Below are 18,249 nucleotides of genomic sequence, written 5' to 3'. Positions count from 1 at the left end.
TCTTATTCCCACCCACCCCTCCTCCATATTCTGTCTCGCTGCCTCTTCATTCACTGCATATAGCTCTGTTTACAGAGAGTTGATTCCCTTTTTGCCTCTCGCTATATGTGCCTGTTTCCTGTGTGCATAGTTTTATATGCATGAGTGAGTGACACAATTACCGAGGCAATCACTTGCCACCTTTTGTCTCGACCTGATATGATGAACATTCAGCGGCCTGAGATTGGCTGCAGCCAAATGTTTTTGTTCAGGACCGCTTTTAAAAAAGGGGCCGTATCCGTCCCCTCGCGGGCTGTTTATCAGCCGACGCTGCTCCGGAGTCAGATGTGGCTGCAGACTGCAGCCGTTGGAAAGCTGAACCGCTGAGCGCTGGCTGGTCCAGGATCAATTGTAGCAGCAGCTGTCTGTGAAGTCTGCAGGCAAGGCTGCTGTGGCTCCCACATGACACGCAGTCTCCACACTGCAGCCTTTGAAGCGCGTGAACTCTTCACCCCTGTCTGAGCAGGTCGGCTAGAGAGCAGGAGAATAGAGAGATTGAGAGAGCGAGGGATGGGGGGGTAGGGATAGAGAGAGGAGAGGGATGTGGAATAACAGAGCAGAAAGAAGGGTAGACTAGGATAACGGGAGGGGGAGAGGTGGAGAGGTTGTCATTTAGGCTCTAGCCGTTCCTCATCCTTCTGTCCTCCCCCAGCTCTTCTTTCTCATTCTGCCTTCTTCTTCTTTCCTCTCTTACCCTCGGGTGTTCTTTTTCTGGCACTGTTTGACAATTTTTCCCCTCTCTTTACGCTTCCTCTTTTTTTGCATCTCCTTTTGACTGTCTCCCTCACTGCCTGTCGGACCTCTTTTCTTTTTTTTCTTTTTTTTTTTTTGCTCCTATGCTCGATGCGTCAAAGTGGTGCAATAAATCTACTTTGTGTGCATTAAGTCACTAATGGTATGTGACTGTTTTCATCCAAGTGTAATTACAAATCTACGCTAGGCGTTAAGCTTCCGGCTGTATATTTTCAGGGAATCCGGCTGTCAGGTCGGCACAGATTCAGCCAGACACCTGGGGTTAAAGTTGATCACTAAAATCAGCGTCGCATAAACCCCCAGTCACTTTTAGTCTGACTCAGAACCGTGGTGTACGGTGAATAAAGGTATGTGGTGAACGTATGGGAGCCCTGCTTACAGATCAGCGTGTTGAGAAGTGCGCACAAGCCTGTAGTTTGAAACTAAACCCAGATGTGACCGACTAGTTGTTTAAACAGAGCAGTTACACCTGCTCTTAAATGAACAAAACTTGAGACGAGAAGAAAGACTCACGTGAAAAAGTTGTAAAAGCCGGATTCTAATGCAACAACGCAGCCCACATGATGAAGTGTTTTCATTATTTTTCCGTGGCCTTGCTCCCCTCTTAAAATATTGATGGTAAAATTGACAACGTGTTAAATAAATTACACAGTAGCACTGCTACTTACACACCACAGTGTCCAGACCAGACCTAGATCTGATGTTTTGACAAGAGCCTGATGTTTTATTTTTGTTGATTGTTTATAAAGAAATAATTCTTTGGAAGTTTCCCTCAACTACTACTACCGAGAAGCTGCCTCCCCCCAATTTCTAAACATCGCAGTCTAACCACCAAATACCAGCGTTTAACCACATTTATTCCTCCTAAATAATGAAAACATACATTTAAGCTTTATTTGTTCAGCTTTACCGGCATGTATTTAAGTTATGAGCTGTGACATTTCTTGAGAACGGGTACAGACGCTTTTGGACTCATGTAGGCACACGCTGAGACATTTTTCCAGACCTGATTCTGCTGTGGCCTAATGACAGCTGGTGTATCACAGAGGAGGCTTCTGCACTAGAGGGGATGACACATACAACACACACACACACACACAGTTAGACACACAGGCTGGATTGAGGCAGACTGAGGGCTGCTTTTTATGGCTTCAGAACATTAGGTCACGACCCCTACCAAAAAGCCACAGCTATTATCAGTGTGGGAGTACGGACGTATTTTCATTTTTTTATTTTGTGACAGGTAGACTTTTCATGTGGCCTGCTGTGATGCGGTGCTTTCAGCGTGGCTGCCGGCGTGTTTACGATCCTGTGTTTCCTCTCTCTCTCTCCGCGTGTCACGTGATCCACGTGTAACCGCTCCCACGCCGGATGTAAGCGGTGTGCTCGAGCGCGTGTGGGATCCCTCTGTACGTGGATGTGTTTTTGCAGCACAGCAGCCCTCTCAGCCTCTGCCGTCAGGGTGGTGATCCAGCGACAGAGGCTTGTGTCCCTTGGTTGACCCTTACAGTGCGGTGCCCCCTCCGCCCTCCTCTTCCCCTCCCTCTGCTCTGCCACTCCATCAGCCTCTCCTAGGTTACTCTTGGCCAGCCCTGGCCACCTGATTAAGGGATTAGTGGGGCTGATGGTTGTCAGTGTCCCCCACATGCTGGCTACTACCAATAAACCAGACACCTGGACCTCAGGGAGGAGGAGGAGGAGGAGGAGGAGGCGGCGGCGGCGGCGGCACGGGGGCCGGGTGCACTTTATTTCATCCACATAAACACAGGAGTATACACAAACGCCCTGATTCAGTAGATAATCTGGTGTGCACACCGTGTGCTGTAGGTCCAGCCTCAGCGCCTCACATTTGGCCTCGTTAAGTAGAGAATGTAAAGGGAGGGGTTAGCGCGGGGTTACTGTCTTATGTCTCCCTCCCTCTCTCCCTCCGTCTCCTCCGCTCACGACGCCCTGCCAAATTCATATATCCCATAATCGTGCTGAGTCGCCGTGTCAGCAGCACTGTATCAATCCCACTGCTTTGTCTCGCTCCTGTTTGTCATCGCGCTGAGAAGTTGCCTCCCGCCATCACTCTGGTTGAAGACAACTTGGAAATACAGATGCTGAGGGGTGTCCCAATTAGTTTTTTTTTTTTGTCTTTTTATTTCGGCCTCTCGGTTCCACTCTATGTCTTTTACATTATGCAGCTGCACAGTGAATACTTAATGAAAGCGAACATCACAGATTACTGACATTAGAGCAGTTTTCTAATATTTATCGTAAGTGTTTTTGAGAGGCAGTGTCTGAGTCCCCTGAGGAGATCGGGACATTCCTAGTAGCTGCCGTCTCTCTCCTGACTATTTTTTGCCTGCTCACTTTTTGAACTTGCGGTGAAGAGAAGCGAGTGGACGGCTGCGCCCACTTCTCGGGCCATCGTTTTGTTTGTGTGCTGAAGGCACACGCACAACACCTCCCATTATCATAAGCTTAGAGTCGTCGCTTTTAAGTTCACATTTGAAGCGTTTTACTGCCGTGTTTGCTCGAGTGGACCGACGTGAGCTGCTGACATGAGCCGTCCTCAAGCGACAGTGTGACCTCCCGGTGCACTCTTGCCCTAATAATCACACAGCGAGATGCAAACCGGCTCAGCTCGGCTTTAGAGGGAATGCTCCTGTTTTGGCTTTTATTTGGATTTCCCCCATTTTTAGATTTAATACCATCCGTCCAACCTCTTTGAACGTGCACGGAAATATGTTTCATTTACTTGTGCATAAGAGAGACATGGTCATGTTTGTTTTGCTCTTAAATTGGACTTTTGGACTGAATAATTATTTGGATTAATTAAACTCCAGAAATTGTTTGTCCTCAATGTGTCCTGGTCTAAATCTAAAGGGTCATCAGGATAGCTACAGGTGTTGCATGTTTTACAGTTTTTGGGTTCTTGGATACAAATGTAGAATTTGTAGGTAAATTTGAATTAACTGGTACAGAATAGGCCACCTGAGAGAAAGACGTACATCTGAGTTCAGCCTATATACAAAATTTAGTAATAAAGGTAATTATGAAAAGGTTTTAAAAGCTTCTGCTATCTGAATATTTAGTACAAGACCAAAACATCCAAGTAATTAAATCAGTTTGACACTGTAAACACAAGCTATTATTAAACTGTTTTTACTGTTTTACTGTAAATCTGATGAGAGATGTGAGTTGATTCGTGCAGAGTAAGAAACGAGAAAAAAGTTCTAATCCTGTGAATTGTTTTGGATTTTCTTGTAGCCTTTTTTGCAAAAACATTGGTCAGTGTTCACGTCTTTGGGCCTTAAACGGGGCAGCCTCAATACGAACTCATAGACATGTGAAATGTTTGTGCTTTTAACCAAAGTGGCTGTTGAATGGCTGTTTTTTTTGTTGTTGTTGTTAAAGGGAACTACAGGCTGAATTTAAACAACACAGTTTTTTTTGTTTTTGACAAATCTCTATCTTCTAAATGTATTGGAGAAATTATTACGATTTCCCTCCTCAATGTTGTGTAAGTATGATACAACAATGTACTGTAACTGAACTGACTTGTATTTTAATATTGTGCACGGTTCTGTTTACCCGATTAGTGATCAGCTCATAGTGAATCCATTCTGTGAAAAAGCCTAAATCCTTTAACTCAGCGGTCTTCAATGTTTTTCAGGCCAAACACCCCCAAGCCAATGGAGAGATTAAGCAGGGACCCGCTACATTATTATTATCATTTTGCATTCAGTATTAAGCTATTCAAACAATACACAGGTCAAATATTCATTTTTTTATTTCAAACATGTGGGGTGCTGGTAACGTCGTCTTGTCCCTTTACTAAAATATGTTGCATTCATGTTAATGTGTATTTAACGATATTTATAATTGTAGAGGACCGATGCTTTAACTAATGTGAACCGGTTGAATGTTTTTTGTCGATGCAACTCTTAACTTGTGTTATTTCTGCTTGATTGTGTCTTTGCAGAGAACAACAAAGATGCCCAGTATCAGAAGGTGAAGGTAAAGGCAGAACCCATGGAGGTAGACCCGCCCCCTGCAGAACTCACCCCTCCTGCCTCTCACCTGCTGGCCTTCAGCACTTTAGGGGCGAGTGAGAAGAGTGAGCCGACGAGTAACCTCCCCGAGACATTGGCCTGCCCCCAGAAAGACCTCTTCTCCCAAGACATATCGGTCAAAATGGCCTCTGAACTATTGTTCAAATTGTCAGGTATGTTCTTTTAAGATACATATGCGCTGCCAGCTACTGAACCACAACACACACACATACAGACGCACACTCGTAGCATAGCATCGTGTCTTCCCCCCCACACTCCCCCTCCTTGCAGAACCACGGTGTAAGCCTTGGACATTTTGTGATACCTCACTATAAAACCTACATGTTTCCATTTCCATCCTCCAGTGGCTCCGTAGTAAAGTCAAGGATATATGACATGTAATGACATCCTGCTTTTTACCTATGGCCATGAAAGTGACATTGAAGCAGCAGACAGCTGTTTGTATTGCAAGATTAAGACAGTGCTTTGAGGTGTATCCATTGGCCCCTTGAGGAATAAGGCAGAAGCTCGTGTGTGTGTGTGTGTGTGGTGGGGGGGGTCAGGTTTTGTATCTTGGGCTGTGACCCCGGCTCCGTTCAGCCTCTGATTGCTTCGTTTAAATGCCATATAAAGAACCCAGCTTGTGTGAAATCTTTTTTTTCTTCTTCTCTCTCTCTCGTGCTCTCACACGTATTCACAAATTCACACATTGACAATCGTTCTTTCCCACACCGGCTTGCATGCACACCTTTACGCGCTCACACAAGGCCCCATGGGGAGTGGTGTCTGCACAAATGCCCCCTCCTCCTCCTCCTCCTCCTCCTCCTCCTCCTCCTCCTCCTCCTTTCTTTCTCTCCCTCTCTCTCTCTTGACTCGTTTTCAGACATGCCGGCTCAAGCACACTTGGCTGCACACGCTCTCCCCCTGCACTTCCCCTCCCTCCCTCTATCCCTCCCTTTACATTTCTCCCGTGTGGCATCTCCATGGCAACATGGAAAGAGACCTCTGTCCTTGGCGAGCAGTGTGACGGAGTGGGGTGTTTTGGGTAGGGGTGGTGGTGGTGGTGGGTTGTACTGAAGACCAGAGGATAAGGAGGGTAGAGAGGGCAGCAGGGGTACACAGCATGCCCACCCAGGGAGACCAGGGCTACCACTACCTTGGCAACAGCGACAGCCCCCCCCCCTTCACCCTCCCCTCTCCTTAGAACTGGGTTTGAATGTGAGGGGGACTGGAACAGAGTGGGCTGCTGTCACACAATGAGCAATCAATATGAATTACCCAGAGCAGTAGGACCTCAGAGACACATCAGTAGCAAGGTCGCTCTGAACACTGAGATGATTGCAGCTTTGAAATTCACTTCAGTACATCGCCTTGAAGCTCACACATATGGCTCCATTCTTGGATATTTTGGATAGTGCTCTTTTACTACTGAGCGCTGAAAACCCGTGATCTGCGCTCATATTAGTTGGGCAGGTACATTACAGTTCTTGTTTCACTTGCCACTTTGCAAATATTTCTTAAGAGGTTTCTAAGATTGTGAAATTGCAGTAACTTCAAATGCTCAAGTACAAGAAATTTACATTTTTTTTTTTTTTATTTGACGAATGTACTTGTGTATTTTACACTGGAGGTGCCTCATCTGAAGTATGTAGGACCTCCTCAAATGTCAGGAGACATTGGCACATTTTGTTATTATTATTATTATTATTACTACTACTGCAAGACTTGTTAAGGGTCTCATTCAGCTCCGCATGTGATTGATTGATCAGTCACCTTGTGTGGCCATTTGACTGTAATTGTTCTGAGTCATTTCTTTAGCTGAGGAAAAAGTTTTTTTTTTTACAGTCGGTTACAGTCCAGTTTTAATGGGACAGACTTGGGAAAAGGACACTAGACATGATTACATTACTACTAAAGTATATTATCATGAAATATTTGAATATTTTGTATTTTTAAATAGCCAAATAGTAGAGCTCATAGGATTCAGAATAGGTTATACACTCGTATAGTGGAGTATTGGGTCTGAAACGTATCCAAAAGTAGCCCTCACTAACCTTCACTGTGTTAAACATCTTGGGCATGTTTTGAGCCCACAGGTAGTGGTGGTGATCATTCAGGCTCCTAAAAACATCCACAGCAGTACAACAACACATGCACCATCTGGGTTGTCCAACTAATGTATATCTGGCCGGCCACACATTGTTATTTTATAAAAATGTCTTCACATTAGTGTTGTTGGGCTTAGCTTGCGGCCCACAGGTCGACAGACCCACCAGAGAGACTCCCACTGCTCCAGATGGCCAGCACAGCCCCGCTGGCATGGTAAACATTTACCATCTGAGCTCAACTTAAAGGGATGCAGCAATCAGCTCGGTATCTGTGTCAGACAATGATCTGTGACCTTTGGGAAGTTTTAGGAAACTTACCAACTGACACTGACTTTAAACTGGCTGCTGGTCAAATCTAAATATCCGTTGTCAGCAGGAGTAGTATTTGGACGTGATGGTTTATTCTCAAACTTGGAGGAAGTAGGAAAAAGAAATCTTCACTAAATCTAAAGATCACACAATCTCCAGCAGCTGTAGTAGAGATGGTTGAGTTGAGGTCTGATTCGATTCAGTTCAGTTCAAAATTGATTCACAGAGAGAGATTTTAGTTTCCAAACTGTGTGCTTATTTATGGAAGGGATTGTCACAAAACTTATTTTGAAAGTTAGAAAAATGGAACTCGTGCATTATTGAAAATGTCCCACATTACTTTGCTCCTTTCTATTGTCATTTTTTTTTTTTTTTTTTTTTTCTAAATCCAAAGTCCTGTCACACATCAGTTTGAGTCCTGACGATGCTCTCAGTGTTGTCACTCATCTCGTGTTGTTGTAGTTTCTGTCTTGTTTTGGATCTTCTTCACACTGGAACTAGTCTTGGGAGACTACTCATGTGAAACCATGTCTTCTAGATCTCTCTCTCTCTCTATATGTATATTCACAATATATGCAATCTATTGTAAGATAAAAGGAAATAAATGGTATTATATATTTTGTTTTGTTTTCTTTTCAGAAAAAGTGAGCAAAGCCAACAACCACAAAGACAGTAACATGGTGGGAATAAACAGGTGAGTCTGTGACGCTGCTTACATTTGACGCATAGCTGTGGACTGTCTTTCCTTTAAAAGTTGTAAAGGATCTTATTCCATTTGCATGAGCAGTAATTCGACTGAGTGGCAATGTAAATGTTGGTGTCTTTGTTTTTCAGTCCATTTCTGGACGAGTGCTTCAGACAATCACCCTTTAACTCACGCTCCAAGAGCACTTCCCCCGCAGAGGCCAGCTCCTCCACCAGGGCAGCATTTCATGGTGAGACACATGTTACGAGCACACATACTCACACGGACACTGGTTAGAGGGACGGCAGAGGACAAATCAATAACGGCTGCGGGCAGGTTGTTGAATGGGCATTATCATCCTCCCACGGTGTCTTTTTAAGTTCCGATGGCCACTCGACTAATCAATTAGTCGGTTGACGGAAAATGAATCAACTTTGATTGGTTGTCTTCTGGTCTCTGCTTCGCAAACGTCCACGTGTGATTGTCGCATATTACAGTTGTGGGCTGTTGGCCGCTTTGAACAAAAGAAAAGAACCGCAAGGCAAGTAAAAAAAAAACAAAAAAAAAACATGTTTTCTATCATTTAAATGAGCGTAAAATCATAGACTAAATGATTAATTGACAAAATAATTGGTGGATTCATTAATAATTGTCACAGGGGTGCCAACCAACAATCATTAATTAACCCAGTATCTTTATGTGGCTTTACATAATTTTGCAGAAAGAAATAAATAGTCTGAAAAGTCCTCTGCAGTTGGACTGAACAGACATGTAATTAACTGCCAGCGGTCATTATCGCTGCATCATTCATAGAACGGCGTCTTCAAAGACAACTATCAAAATCCTCATGTTATTCTCACGTAGCTGGAGGGGAAATGGGTGACTAGATGCAGAGCTGCTCGTTACGACCACACATGCTGTACATGTGCACGCGTTTCCAGACCGTCCCCTTGACTCACGACAAACACACACTCTCGTTAACCCCCTCTCCTTGTTTCGTATTTAGATTTTCCGCCGGCCTCTCTGAACCATCACGCATTTCCCCAACCTGAAGGCTCGGCCCAGGGCATCCCCTGTCTCCCTCTTTTCCCTGGCATCCCACAACTTCCCTTCATGTTCCTTTGGCAGCGAGAGATCCAGAGGTTAATTAGCTTGTGCCAGCTTTGCCTGTCCCTCTGCCAGTTAATGAAAATCTGATTGGCTTCTGGGTGTCAAGAGTGTCCTGAAAGTTAATTCGCCCAACCCACCTCTCCTTTCCCTTGTGTGTTTAAGCTTCACATCCAGCCTCCACTCCTTTCTCCCTCTTTTTGTTTTTACTGTAGTTTTACTTTTTTCTCTGTTCATTTGTTTTACTCTGTTCGTTTTATCGTACACCAGTGGCTGCAGCTCTCGAAAGCAGGTTTTCAGCTCAGTGGTCAGTGAACTACTATCTCTTCCTGTCACTTCACACCACGTCTTTGACTCTGCATTAAACCGACTATACTATTGACTATGATGCAGCTTGTGAAATACATAACTTTTGTCGATCATGCAATGGAATCAAATGTATTTATCAGCGCAGTGTAGTCATGATTTTATCTCAAACAGGTCACGGTAGACGATATGTAATTTAAATTGAAAAACAAAGCAAATAAAATTACATGTTAATGCACAAAATATATCCAATTTGTACCAGAAAGAGAAGTTACCATTGATGAGGGAATCTCGTAGAGTCGACCCTGCTCTTATGAATGTACGAATGGGTTAAATTATCATTTTGGAAATTCAGAAGATCTCACAGGACAAACAAAAACAAAGTTATTAAGCTGCTGTGACCTCAGATGGAGGAGGAAAAGGCAAAATGGTTGCTATGACGTCTAAAACCTGATTGATGCTGTAAGAGCCAGGAAGTTTTATTAGTTAGTTAGTTAGTTAGTTAGTTAGACCACTTCACTGCTAGGAAGACTGACTGTGATTAGAGATTACTGGCACGTCTCATTCTGGTTTGGTCAGAAGCTAAAACATTAAATATATTAGTCTGAGAAATGTTAGTGACTTTAAAAAAAAAGAAAATGTTCCTGCCGTCTATAAATGATTCCAAATGACATTTTTATTATTATTAACTCTGCAATCTGAAAAAGGACACAATATTAAATATATTTGGTTTAATTTGCCATTTTACAAAAAAATCATCATATTATGAAAAATTTGAAAAATGAGTGCTTGAGGGTTAGGAATCACAGGTTCCACTCATTTTAATTTGGACATACAGATGAATCGCTTTCTGAGAGTAAAATGACTCGAACATCTACGATTGAAGTGAATTACACTTGTTCTTATATAGGAACAAATACATACGTTTAAAAGGTAAAAGGAGACTGAGTTGCATAACTGGTGATGTCTTCGCAAAGAAATGCTCTTTATTATGGCTGCTAATGGAGCATGAGCCCAACAACAGACATGAAGCTGGGGGAGCATTTCCTTCTAAGCAAGCCTGGAAGAGAAATGAGTAGGAGTTTGTGTGACACCAGTGTGACTTCAGGAGTTCACCGTCTCCTCCCTCTAGTCTGGGGTTTAGCACAATCCTTCATTTCTTGTTTGTGGCCGTCTCTTATGCTCTAATAGCACTAATTAAACCATTAACCACTTCAAGGCCCACACTACACCCTAATTGGTTTAATCGTCAGTGTGTTTGCCGGGTCATGGCCTTGGGTCTCTGCTGTCCGGCTTCTCATCACCCTGCGTGACCAAGCTGTCCACTAGTCTCACTTGCGTGAGTCAGGAAAAGTTAATGCATTTATGAGCTGAGCTTCAGCCTGCAAACCTCATAAGAAGGTCTGGGATTCGCAGAACAGGTCATGCTCTAAAAATTAGTGAGTGAGCCTGATATCAGAGCTCAGCCCTATTCCAGCTAATGCAGGAGGTCAGAAAGTCCGTGGTCTGGAGATCATCCAGGTCACAGGAACTCAGGTTTCTTCACAAGTCTTGTGTTGTGACACCTTTGCCACCGACTGTTACTGAGTGTGTGTGTGTGTGTGTGTGTGTGTGTGTGGGTGTGGGAGGGGGTGTCACTCATTACTTACTTAGTTTACAGGCAGGTGTTGCTTTTCACTGGTCTACTTGCATGCATTTACCATGACATGCTACATGCCCTCAGTCACCCCTGTTATAGTGGTGAGTTATAGACAGCAGCAGAAAAGACTCGGAGTGATGAACTGAGCGCTGTGACGGTTACATTTAAGGCTTCAACTAACGGTCACACCACTCAGGCATAACATTATGCGTAGGTTTCCCAGCAGAACGTTGAATTGTCACACGATGGATTTACTTCTCCCATCAGTGGTCATAATGTTCTGGCTGACGGGTATATTTTCACTGTCTTAGTTTTTTATCTGAGGGGCTCAGAAAATGAACATACTCTGTTTACAAAAAGCAAAAAAAAAAAAAAAAAACAAGCAGTCACTTCTTATAGTTGAGATAATCCAGACGAACTTTTCTGACCACAAATCTTTTGTGGTTTTAAACTTGATGTTGAGTCACTACGATTTGCCAAACATCTGCTTGGCCAATCAAGTCAGTAGGTGGGCTTCATGGGCATTTTGTCTAGAACAGAATGGCTGTAATTGGTTGTTTCCAGTTGCATGAAGAGGTATTTCAGTTTGAAAACACCCAGTAATGGGATTGTGACGAGATTTGTGTCCTGCTACGGTAAAATGATTAAATCATTCATTGAGCTGTTAAAGGTGCTCCAGTAAAAACAATCAGAAAGTCACAATAAACTCTGCTTATTTAACATTTAGTACAATAATAGTACACTATATTTCATAGTATATGGTTACTTCCTTAGATTCACTTAGGAAATGTGTGTGTAATTCAAATGCCGTGCATATTCTCAACACGAGGAACAAACAAACAAATCATAAAAAAACACATAGTTTTGTGTTTCTCTCCCCGGTGTGAATACAGTACTTTGTACATGTGAGTAGACTAACCACCATCCTTCAGAGGAGAATAATTTAAATGCAAAAATAATTGTATTTTGCTTGGACGGTTTAAAAAAAATGGTGTAACACAAATAAAAGCGAATAAACAAAGGCACACAACGTAAATGTACTAGTTTGCATATAGAGGGCAAAGAGCCAATTAAAAATGTGAGACGGACGCGGGAAAAAAGGCTCTAGGTTGTGTGAGTCAGTGCAACAGCATTAAAATGTCCTTTCACACCACCATCTGTTCCTCACCAGAGAACCTGCCCTCAAATGCCAGAAAACAATCTTTGTTTGTCTTCACTCAAATACCTTCAGCTACACTGTGTCTTACAGGGCGACTTTTGAATCTTTTCACGGTGTCAAGAGGCACAATGTGTATCACTGAATATCAGCTGTGGACTATGTTGCTTGAAGACTCTTTGTCTAATTTGTCTCTCTTTTTTTTATTCTAAAGTCAGAGTGCTCAAACTGATTTCCATCTGCAAAGAATCAAACTCCAAAGAGGAGGGAGAAGCTTTTTCAATCTCTTTACCAACGTGAAAGAATAAAACCAGAACCTTTTTTTTTTATTTTTTTATTTTTTTTTTATCCCTTACATGCACAAGGGGTTTGTCCAAGGCCGGGCCTGTGTAGATATTCTCTGAACAATATAGACCATAAATAAAAACCTTGGAGTGGAAGTTCTACACGTCTGAAAATAGCGTCTGGTTGGTTTTACTTCTTTTACGAAGGAGTGGATGAAGGGAAGGGAAGCGACGTGCGGCGAGGGGGGCTGCCGTGGTGTGCTCATGCTGCAGGCTTCAGAGCAAAGGACTAGTGCTAGTTGTTGACATTAAGAATGCATTTACACTGCATCCCACCCGCAGGCTAGACAAGGAGCTTCTGTCAAATGGTGGCAGACAGGTTTCAGTGTTGTGGGTTAGAAAATTAGCCCACAGTGCATCAGTTTGCCGGGTATCAGATGTTTTCACGTTTCGAAAACCTCAGAATGGATGAGGGATGTGTTTGATTTGATGTGTCGCGGCGTGATATGAAGCAGCCCACTAAATGTTGTGTGTAGTGTCCTCCGCGCTCGTCTAATCTAGTTTATTCTCGTCTGTCTCGTCATTTTGACTCCTTCGGCTGCTCGCGGACACCTTCGGTGAAAGAGATTACACAAGTCTAATTCTGTGTTGTGTGCAGCCAAAACAGCTGCATGGACTCTTCAGGACCTCTGAAAGGTGCCAGTACGTTAAGCAGCAGATCCTTTTAAATCCTGTTAGATTGTGAGTCGGTCAACAGATTTACTTAATCTGAGTGGTCACAATGTTTTGGCTCATCTGGGTAAACATTTGTTTCCCAGGGAATAGTTCAGAGGGTAATTGTTTGTTCCTTTGCTCAGCACAACTAGAAGCCCAACATACAAATGTATCAGTCTGTGACTTGATTGTGTCTCTACTTTCCAGATCCCGTCCTGAGTGAAGGGACAAACGTACGAGTGGTTTCAGTCTTCACATCTAGTTGTCAATAATTTCCTTTTTTATTTTTTATTTTTTTTACGTTAATTGAATAAATATGTTGCAGATAAAGCAGAACGTCCTGCTATCACGCTTTCTTGGCCGGTTATAAAGAAATGCATGTAGTTTCTTGAAAATGCATCTTAGTCGTACAAACTCTCATGTTTCATATAATAATATAATGTCAGCTGCAGGAAGAAAAAAACAAAACACTAAAGACAGAGGTACTAACTGTGGAGGACGGGGTTGAAGTAATTAAAACTTGTATTGGACATGACTGTGAGCTCCCTGGTTCAATGCCACAGAATTTTAGATGTTGAAGTTAAACGGAAGAAAAGGAGACGAGGTCTGTCCTGATGGGACAATTTATTTCTGACCTTTGCCGTCTTAATTCCCACCTCCGCCCCTCACTTTCTTTAATCTCTCGTAGCTGCCGAATGAAATGCTAAAACAAAGATGGACAAATTCGACCAGACGATACTTGATCACGTCATTTTTACAGTTTCAGCATCAGCTGAGTTTGATTTCCAGCAGCATCATTTCACAGCGTTATCTCCACCACCAGATGTTGTTTGTGATACGTGGTATGGTTTTCTGTTTGTGCCAGACTCAGAAAAGGACGACAGCGAGCTGGGGAATGGGATCGCCCAGTGGAGACTAAATGAGCAGCTCTTCCCCTGTCCCGTGTGTGGCAAAGTGTTTGGTCGACAGCAAACCCTTTCAAGACATCTGTCCCTGCACACAGGTGAATAACGCCCCCCCCGCCACAATGTCAGCTCGTACCTTAAGTCTCCTTGTTAATGTGTTTGTGTTTGCTATTGTGTGTTGCATGTGTACTTGTGCTTCAACACAGTAAGTAAATAAGGTTGACTAGACTAGATTACCCTTCCTTTAAAGAGATTACTACCATGATTAGTCTCACTGGGAAAACTGCCCGTCTAATTACCCAGATAGAAGGATGTCTCGCTCTCTACACACACACACACTCACACACACACACACACACACACTCCAGTAATTCCAATGCCGCTACAACTGTTTCGCTCATTCACTTTCTGTCTTAGACTCGCAGACATGGACGTGGACTTGCTCAGGATGACGCCGCACACGCTCCCTCGTGTCCTGATTACACCATGTTTTCAAACTCGGCCCCACGATCCGTTCTAGTCTCCCACCATCCCACTCCTTATTAGTAAAATAAAAATAAAATTTTTAAAAAAATCACAATTATCCTGCCCACTACAGTTTCATATAAAACAAATTAACTCTTGATTAGAAATTAATGCAACCTACTAAGGATAGCAGACCAAATCACTGATTGCACAAATAGAGTCGTGTGTACGAAATGCCCCCACACAATTGGACATGCTCTCACATTTTGCGTGCACGCACGACGCGCGCGCACACACACACACACACACCATCTGAGTGTTGGCTGTGAACAGCTTGGCCACACCACAGAGAGCAGAAGCAGGGGCATATGTCAGTGTGATGGTCTTTTTGGTTTCCCCGGCGACATAAAGGTTGCCTGGCTTCATGTCCTTGGGGCAAATGATGTGTGTGTGCGTGTGTGTGTGTTTGAGTGTGAGCATGTGTGTGTTGGAGGGGGAGTAGATGTGTCGTTGTGTTAATTTGTTTCTTGGACGAGAAGAAATGTGGTTTTCAGTAGATTTTACAGCTCTCGCAAATAGAGGGAGATCATGTTTAAGGCATCTCCTGGAATCTGTAGGTAGGAATATCTGGGCGCTTCCCGGAGACGTTGATCTCACCATAAGGTGTGTTGTTTCTCTCTCCCCGTTCTCAGGATCAGATTTACAGTCGGGGTCAGGCGACGGTGAGGCAGGGTTCAGCATTAAGTAATTAGGTTGGAGCTTGCTTTAAAGGCTCAGGAGTCTGAGTGCAACTTAATGAAATATCATCTGAGGTGATGTTTACAGCAACCCGGGGTCTCGTGTCTGCGTGTGTTTTGTTGCAGAAGAGAGGAAGTACAAGTGTCACCTGTGTCCTTACGCCGCCAAGTGCAGGGCTAACCTCAATCAGCACCTGACCATCCACTCCGTCAAGCTGGTCAACACGGACGCGGAGCAGATCGTCAGCGCTGTTACGGCCGACTCTGCTGAGCGCAAGAACTGCCCGTACTACTACAGGTAGTTAGAACTGACCAAACATAACCCCCCAGTCTGTTCGGATGTCTCAAGACAGTCACGGGGATCGGAATTGATATCATTTCTGTCTTATAAATACATATCTGCTGCCTGATGCCAAATAAAATCCCGACATATTTCTTGAATTAAATTGCTCTGTTTCTTTAACGTCTGTTTCCTCTGTATGTGAGAGTCAATTATGAGTTCTCAAAGGAATAGTCGGACAGTATGGTAAATATGCTCGTTAGCCTTCTGGCGGTGAGGTCGTGTGAGGAGTTAGATGCCACTTTTATGTCTGTTCTTTACCCGTAAAGCGACAGTCGGCTTAGGATAAAGACTGGAAGCGGAGGGGGCGACCAGCCAGCCGGACTCTTTTTAAAAATAAAAATGAGCCGTGCTGCTAATTAACACAACATAACTTGTCTGTTTCCAGTTTTAAGGTTAGTCTTAACGAGTCATCTCACCCTCACAGCCTCGTATTTTTAGGCTGCAGACATAACTGCTCACACTCGTCTCCTCAAGCACCCCGAAGAAAAACAAATAAGATTTCCAAAAATGTCGTTTTATACTCAGGCTGGTGATTTAAAAATAGGTCAGTCGCACCGTTTCCAAATTACCAAAGTATGTTACTTTCAATAATCTGTCACGCTGGACGGACCGTAGCCACATCTTAACATTATGCAGGCAAAATGTAACACTCAAGCTGACTCGTCTCCTTCCTCCCATTCTCGCCATCTCTGTTCTCCGTCCAGCTGCCATGTGTGTGGTTTCCAGACGGAGCTGAACGCCCAGTTTGTCAGCCACATGTCGCTCCATGTGGACAAGGAGCAGTGGATGTTCTCACTCTGCTGCAGCGTCTGTGACTACGTCTGCATGGAGGAGAACGACATGAAGAGCCACATCAGTACTGGACATGCAGGTGAAGATGGAGCGCAGAGTGTTACCAGTAAAAAGATAAAATCTCCAACAATGTGTTGGTGTAAAATCACTCTTTTGGTTACCATTCACATTATTCTTAGCTGGTATTTCTTGAAAATATCCTGAAACTCTTTGTCCAGAACGAGCGCAATTTATTGTATTTTGCATAACAAGTCCACGTCTCAAATTATTTAGGGGTCATTTTCCTTCAGTCTACGAATTGATGACTTAACTAATCGTTTCTTGTCTCCGCTGTTCAATCACGTCCCGAATAGTAGCAAAGTACATGATTCAACTCCGAGCGAAATGATTTATGGAGTTATTTTCAAAATGACTCTCACATGTGAGAGTGGGTGGTAGCTTACACATTGTGGCTCTTGTTCTCAGCCCAGAATAGAAATACACAGCGCAGTATTTGGACAGTGACACATTTTCAGTTGTTTTGGCTCCGTACTCCCAATACATGGGGTTTAAATTTAAACAATGAGCGAGGTTAAAGTGCAGGGTTTCAGCTCTAAGGGTTTTCAGAGCTATTCCTGTTTTTTGTTTTTTTTACCTGTTCAATCCAACTTTTTGTGCTGCACAGTAGGACAGTTGCACTGAAGGCGCGTTTATTAGATCTGCGTGTGAATATACTCGGACTAAACCTGAAGCACTTAATCGTCATAGTCAGGGTTTTATTTAGGACGACAAATGATTATTTTTATTATCAATTAATCTGCCAATTATTTTCTAGATGAATCAATTAATTGTTTTGGTCTAAGAAAATTAAATGCCCAAGGTGTGGTGTGAACATTTTTGGCATTATGACTTCAGATCAGATATCAAAATGATTGCCAGTTACTTTTCAGTGGCTCATCTAAGCCACTAATTATTTCTCCTTCACTACATTTCTGTTATATTACCTGTTCTACATGTTTATGTTCCCTTTTTAATTGATATTAATGGGAATCAGCATGGAGACTGATTGAAATGACAACATCTTATAGCAGCACTTCACAAACACACAGCTCAGTGTCAGTACAACCAGCTTTCACAAACTCCTCCAGTCGACCTTCTTCAGACTTTTAAATCTGCTGGCCTGAACCCCCCTGGTGGTCGATATGAGTGTTTTTGTTTAAAACAGCTTCGTCCAGTTTATTGCTGACGTTTTTTTGCTCTTGCCCCTGTTCCTCAATCTGTGTGTGGGTGGGATTGTCCGGTCCAGACAGCCGAGGGGTCTTTCAGAGGCCACGGTGGCCTTGTTTATCTGAGGAGGTCGGCCCTTATCGTGCCTGAGGGGGGAAAAATCAATAGGCCTTGGGTCCTTTGGAGACGAGCTGGGTTTACGATGCCACCGTGGCCATCTTTTAAGTCTCTCTGCCTGGTTTGGCATTTATCTCCGTCTCCCATAAGATGGACACCACCGCCAAACGCACAGGTGCCGAGGAGTGCGTCTCATGGTCGAGTTAAACTTCACAAGTGCGACGTCCTACATTCTGTGTGTGGAGAGTTTTTATAATTTGTCAAGGTTCAGCTCTATCTGGTGTAGTGTCACACGGCGCGGTGGCCAGAGCAGCGCCGACGAGAGCGTGGCCTTGCAGACTGTAAAAGACCAGCTATCTGGTCCCACTGTGTGGACACACCCAGGTATAAGATAAGGGAGCTCAGCAGGTGTCGGAGTTCAAGATAATCACCTGTGAGGACCGGGCTCTGAAGGGGGACATCATGTATATCATGAATGTTGCACGGCAGCCACAAAAGAACCCGTTTGGTAAAAGAGAAAATGGAATATTTCTATTAGTCGAGG

General features: G+C 43.6%; 1 protein-coding gene across 3 annotated transcripts in view; it reads left to right on the top strand.

Annotated features, from left to right (window-relative positions):
• Positions 1–18,249, top strand: part of znf827 (zinc finger protein 827) — a 64,909-nt gene that overhangs the window by 37,904 nt on the left and 8,756 nt on the right. For 2 of the 3 annotated variants that reach the window (XM_047578270.1, XM_047578272.1), the window contains exons 6-11: positions 4,763–5,005; positions 7,889–7,943; positions 8,084–8,184; positions 14,006–14,143; positions 15,374–15,545; positions 16,295–16,461. In XM_047578270.1, coding sequence (XP_047434226.1) covers positions 4,763–5,005; positions 7,889–7,943; positions 8,084–8,184; positions 14,006–14,143; positions 15,374–15,545; positions 16,295–16,461 — 876 coding nt within the window. The remainder of the gene's footprint in view (positions 1–4,762; positions 5,006–7,888; positions 7,944–8,083; positions 8,185–14,005; positions 14,144–15,373; positions 15,546–16,294; positions 16,462–18,249) is intronic. The other variant, XM_047578271.1, reaches the window with a different exon arrangement.

This window comes from Mugil cephalus, chromosome 2, assembly GCF_022458985.1.
Source record: "Mugil cephalus isolate CIBA_MC_2020 chromosome 2, CIBA_Mcephalus_1.1, whole genome shotgun sequence".
Taxonomy (NCBI): Eukaryota; Metazoa; Chordata; class Actinopteri; order Mugiliformes; family Mugilidae; genus Mugil; species Mugil cephalus.
This window is presented reverse-complemented; position numbering and strand designations above follow the sequence as displayed.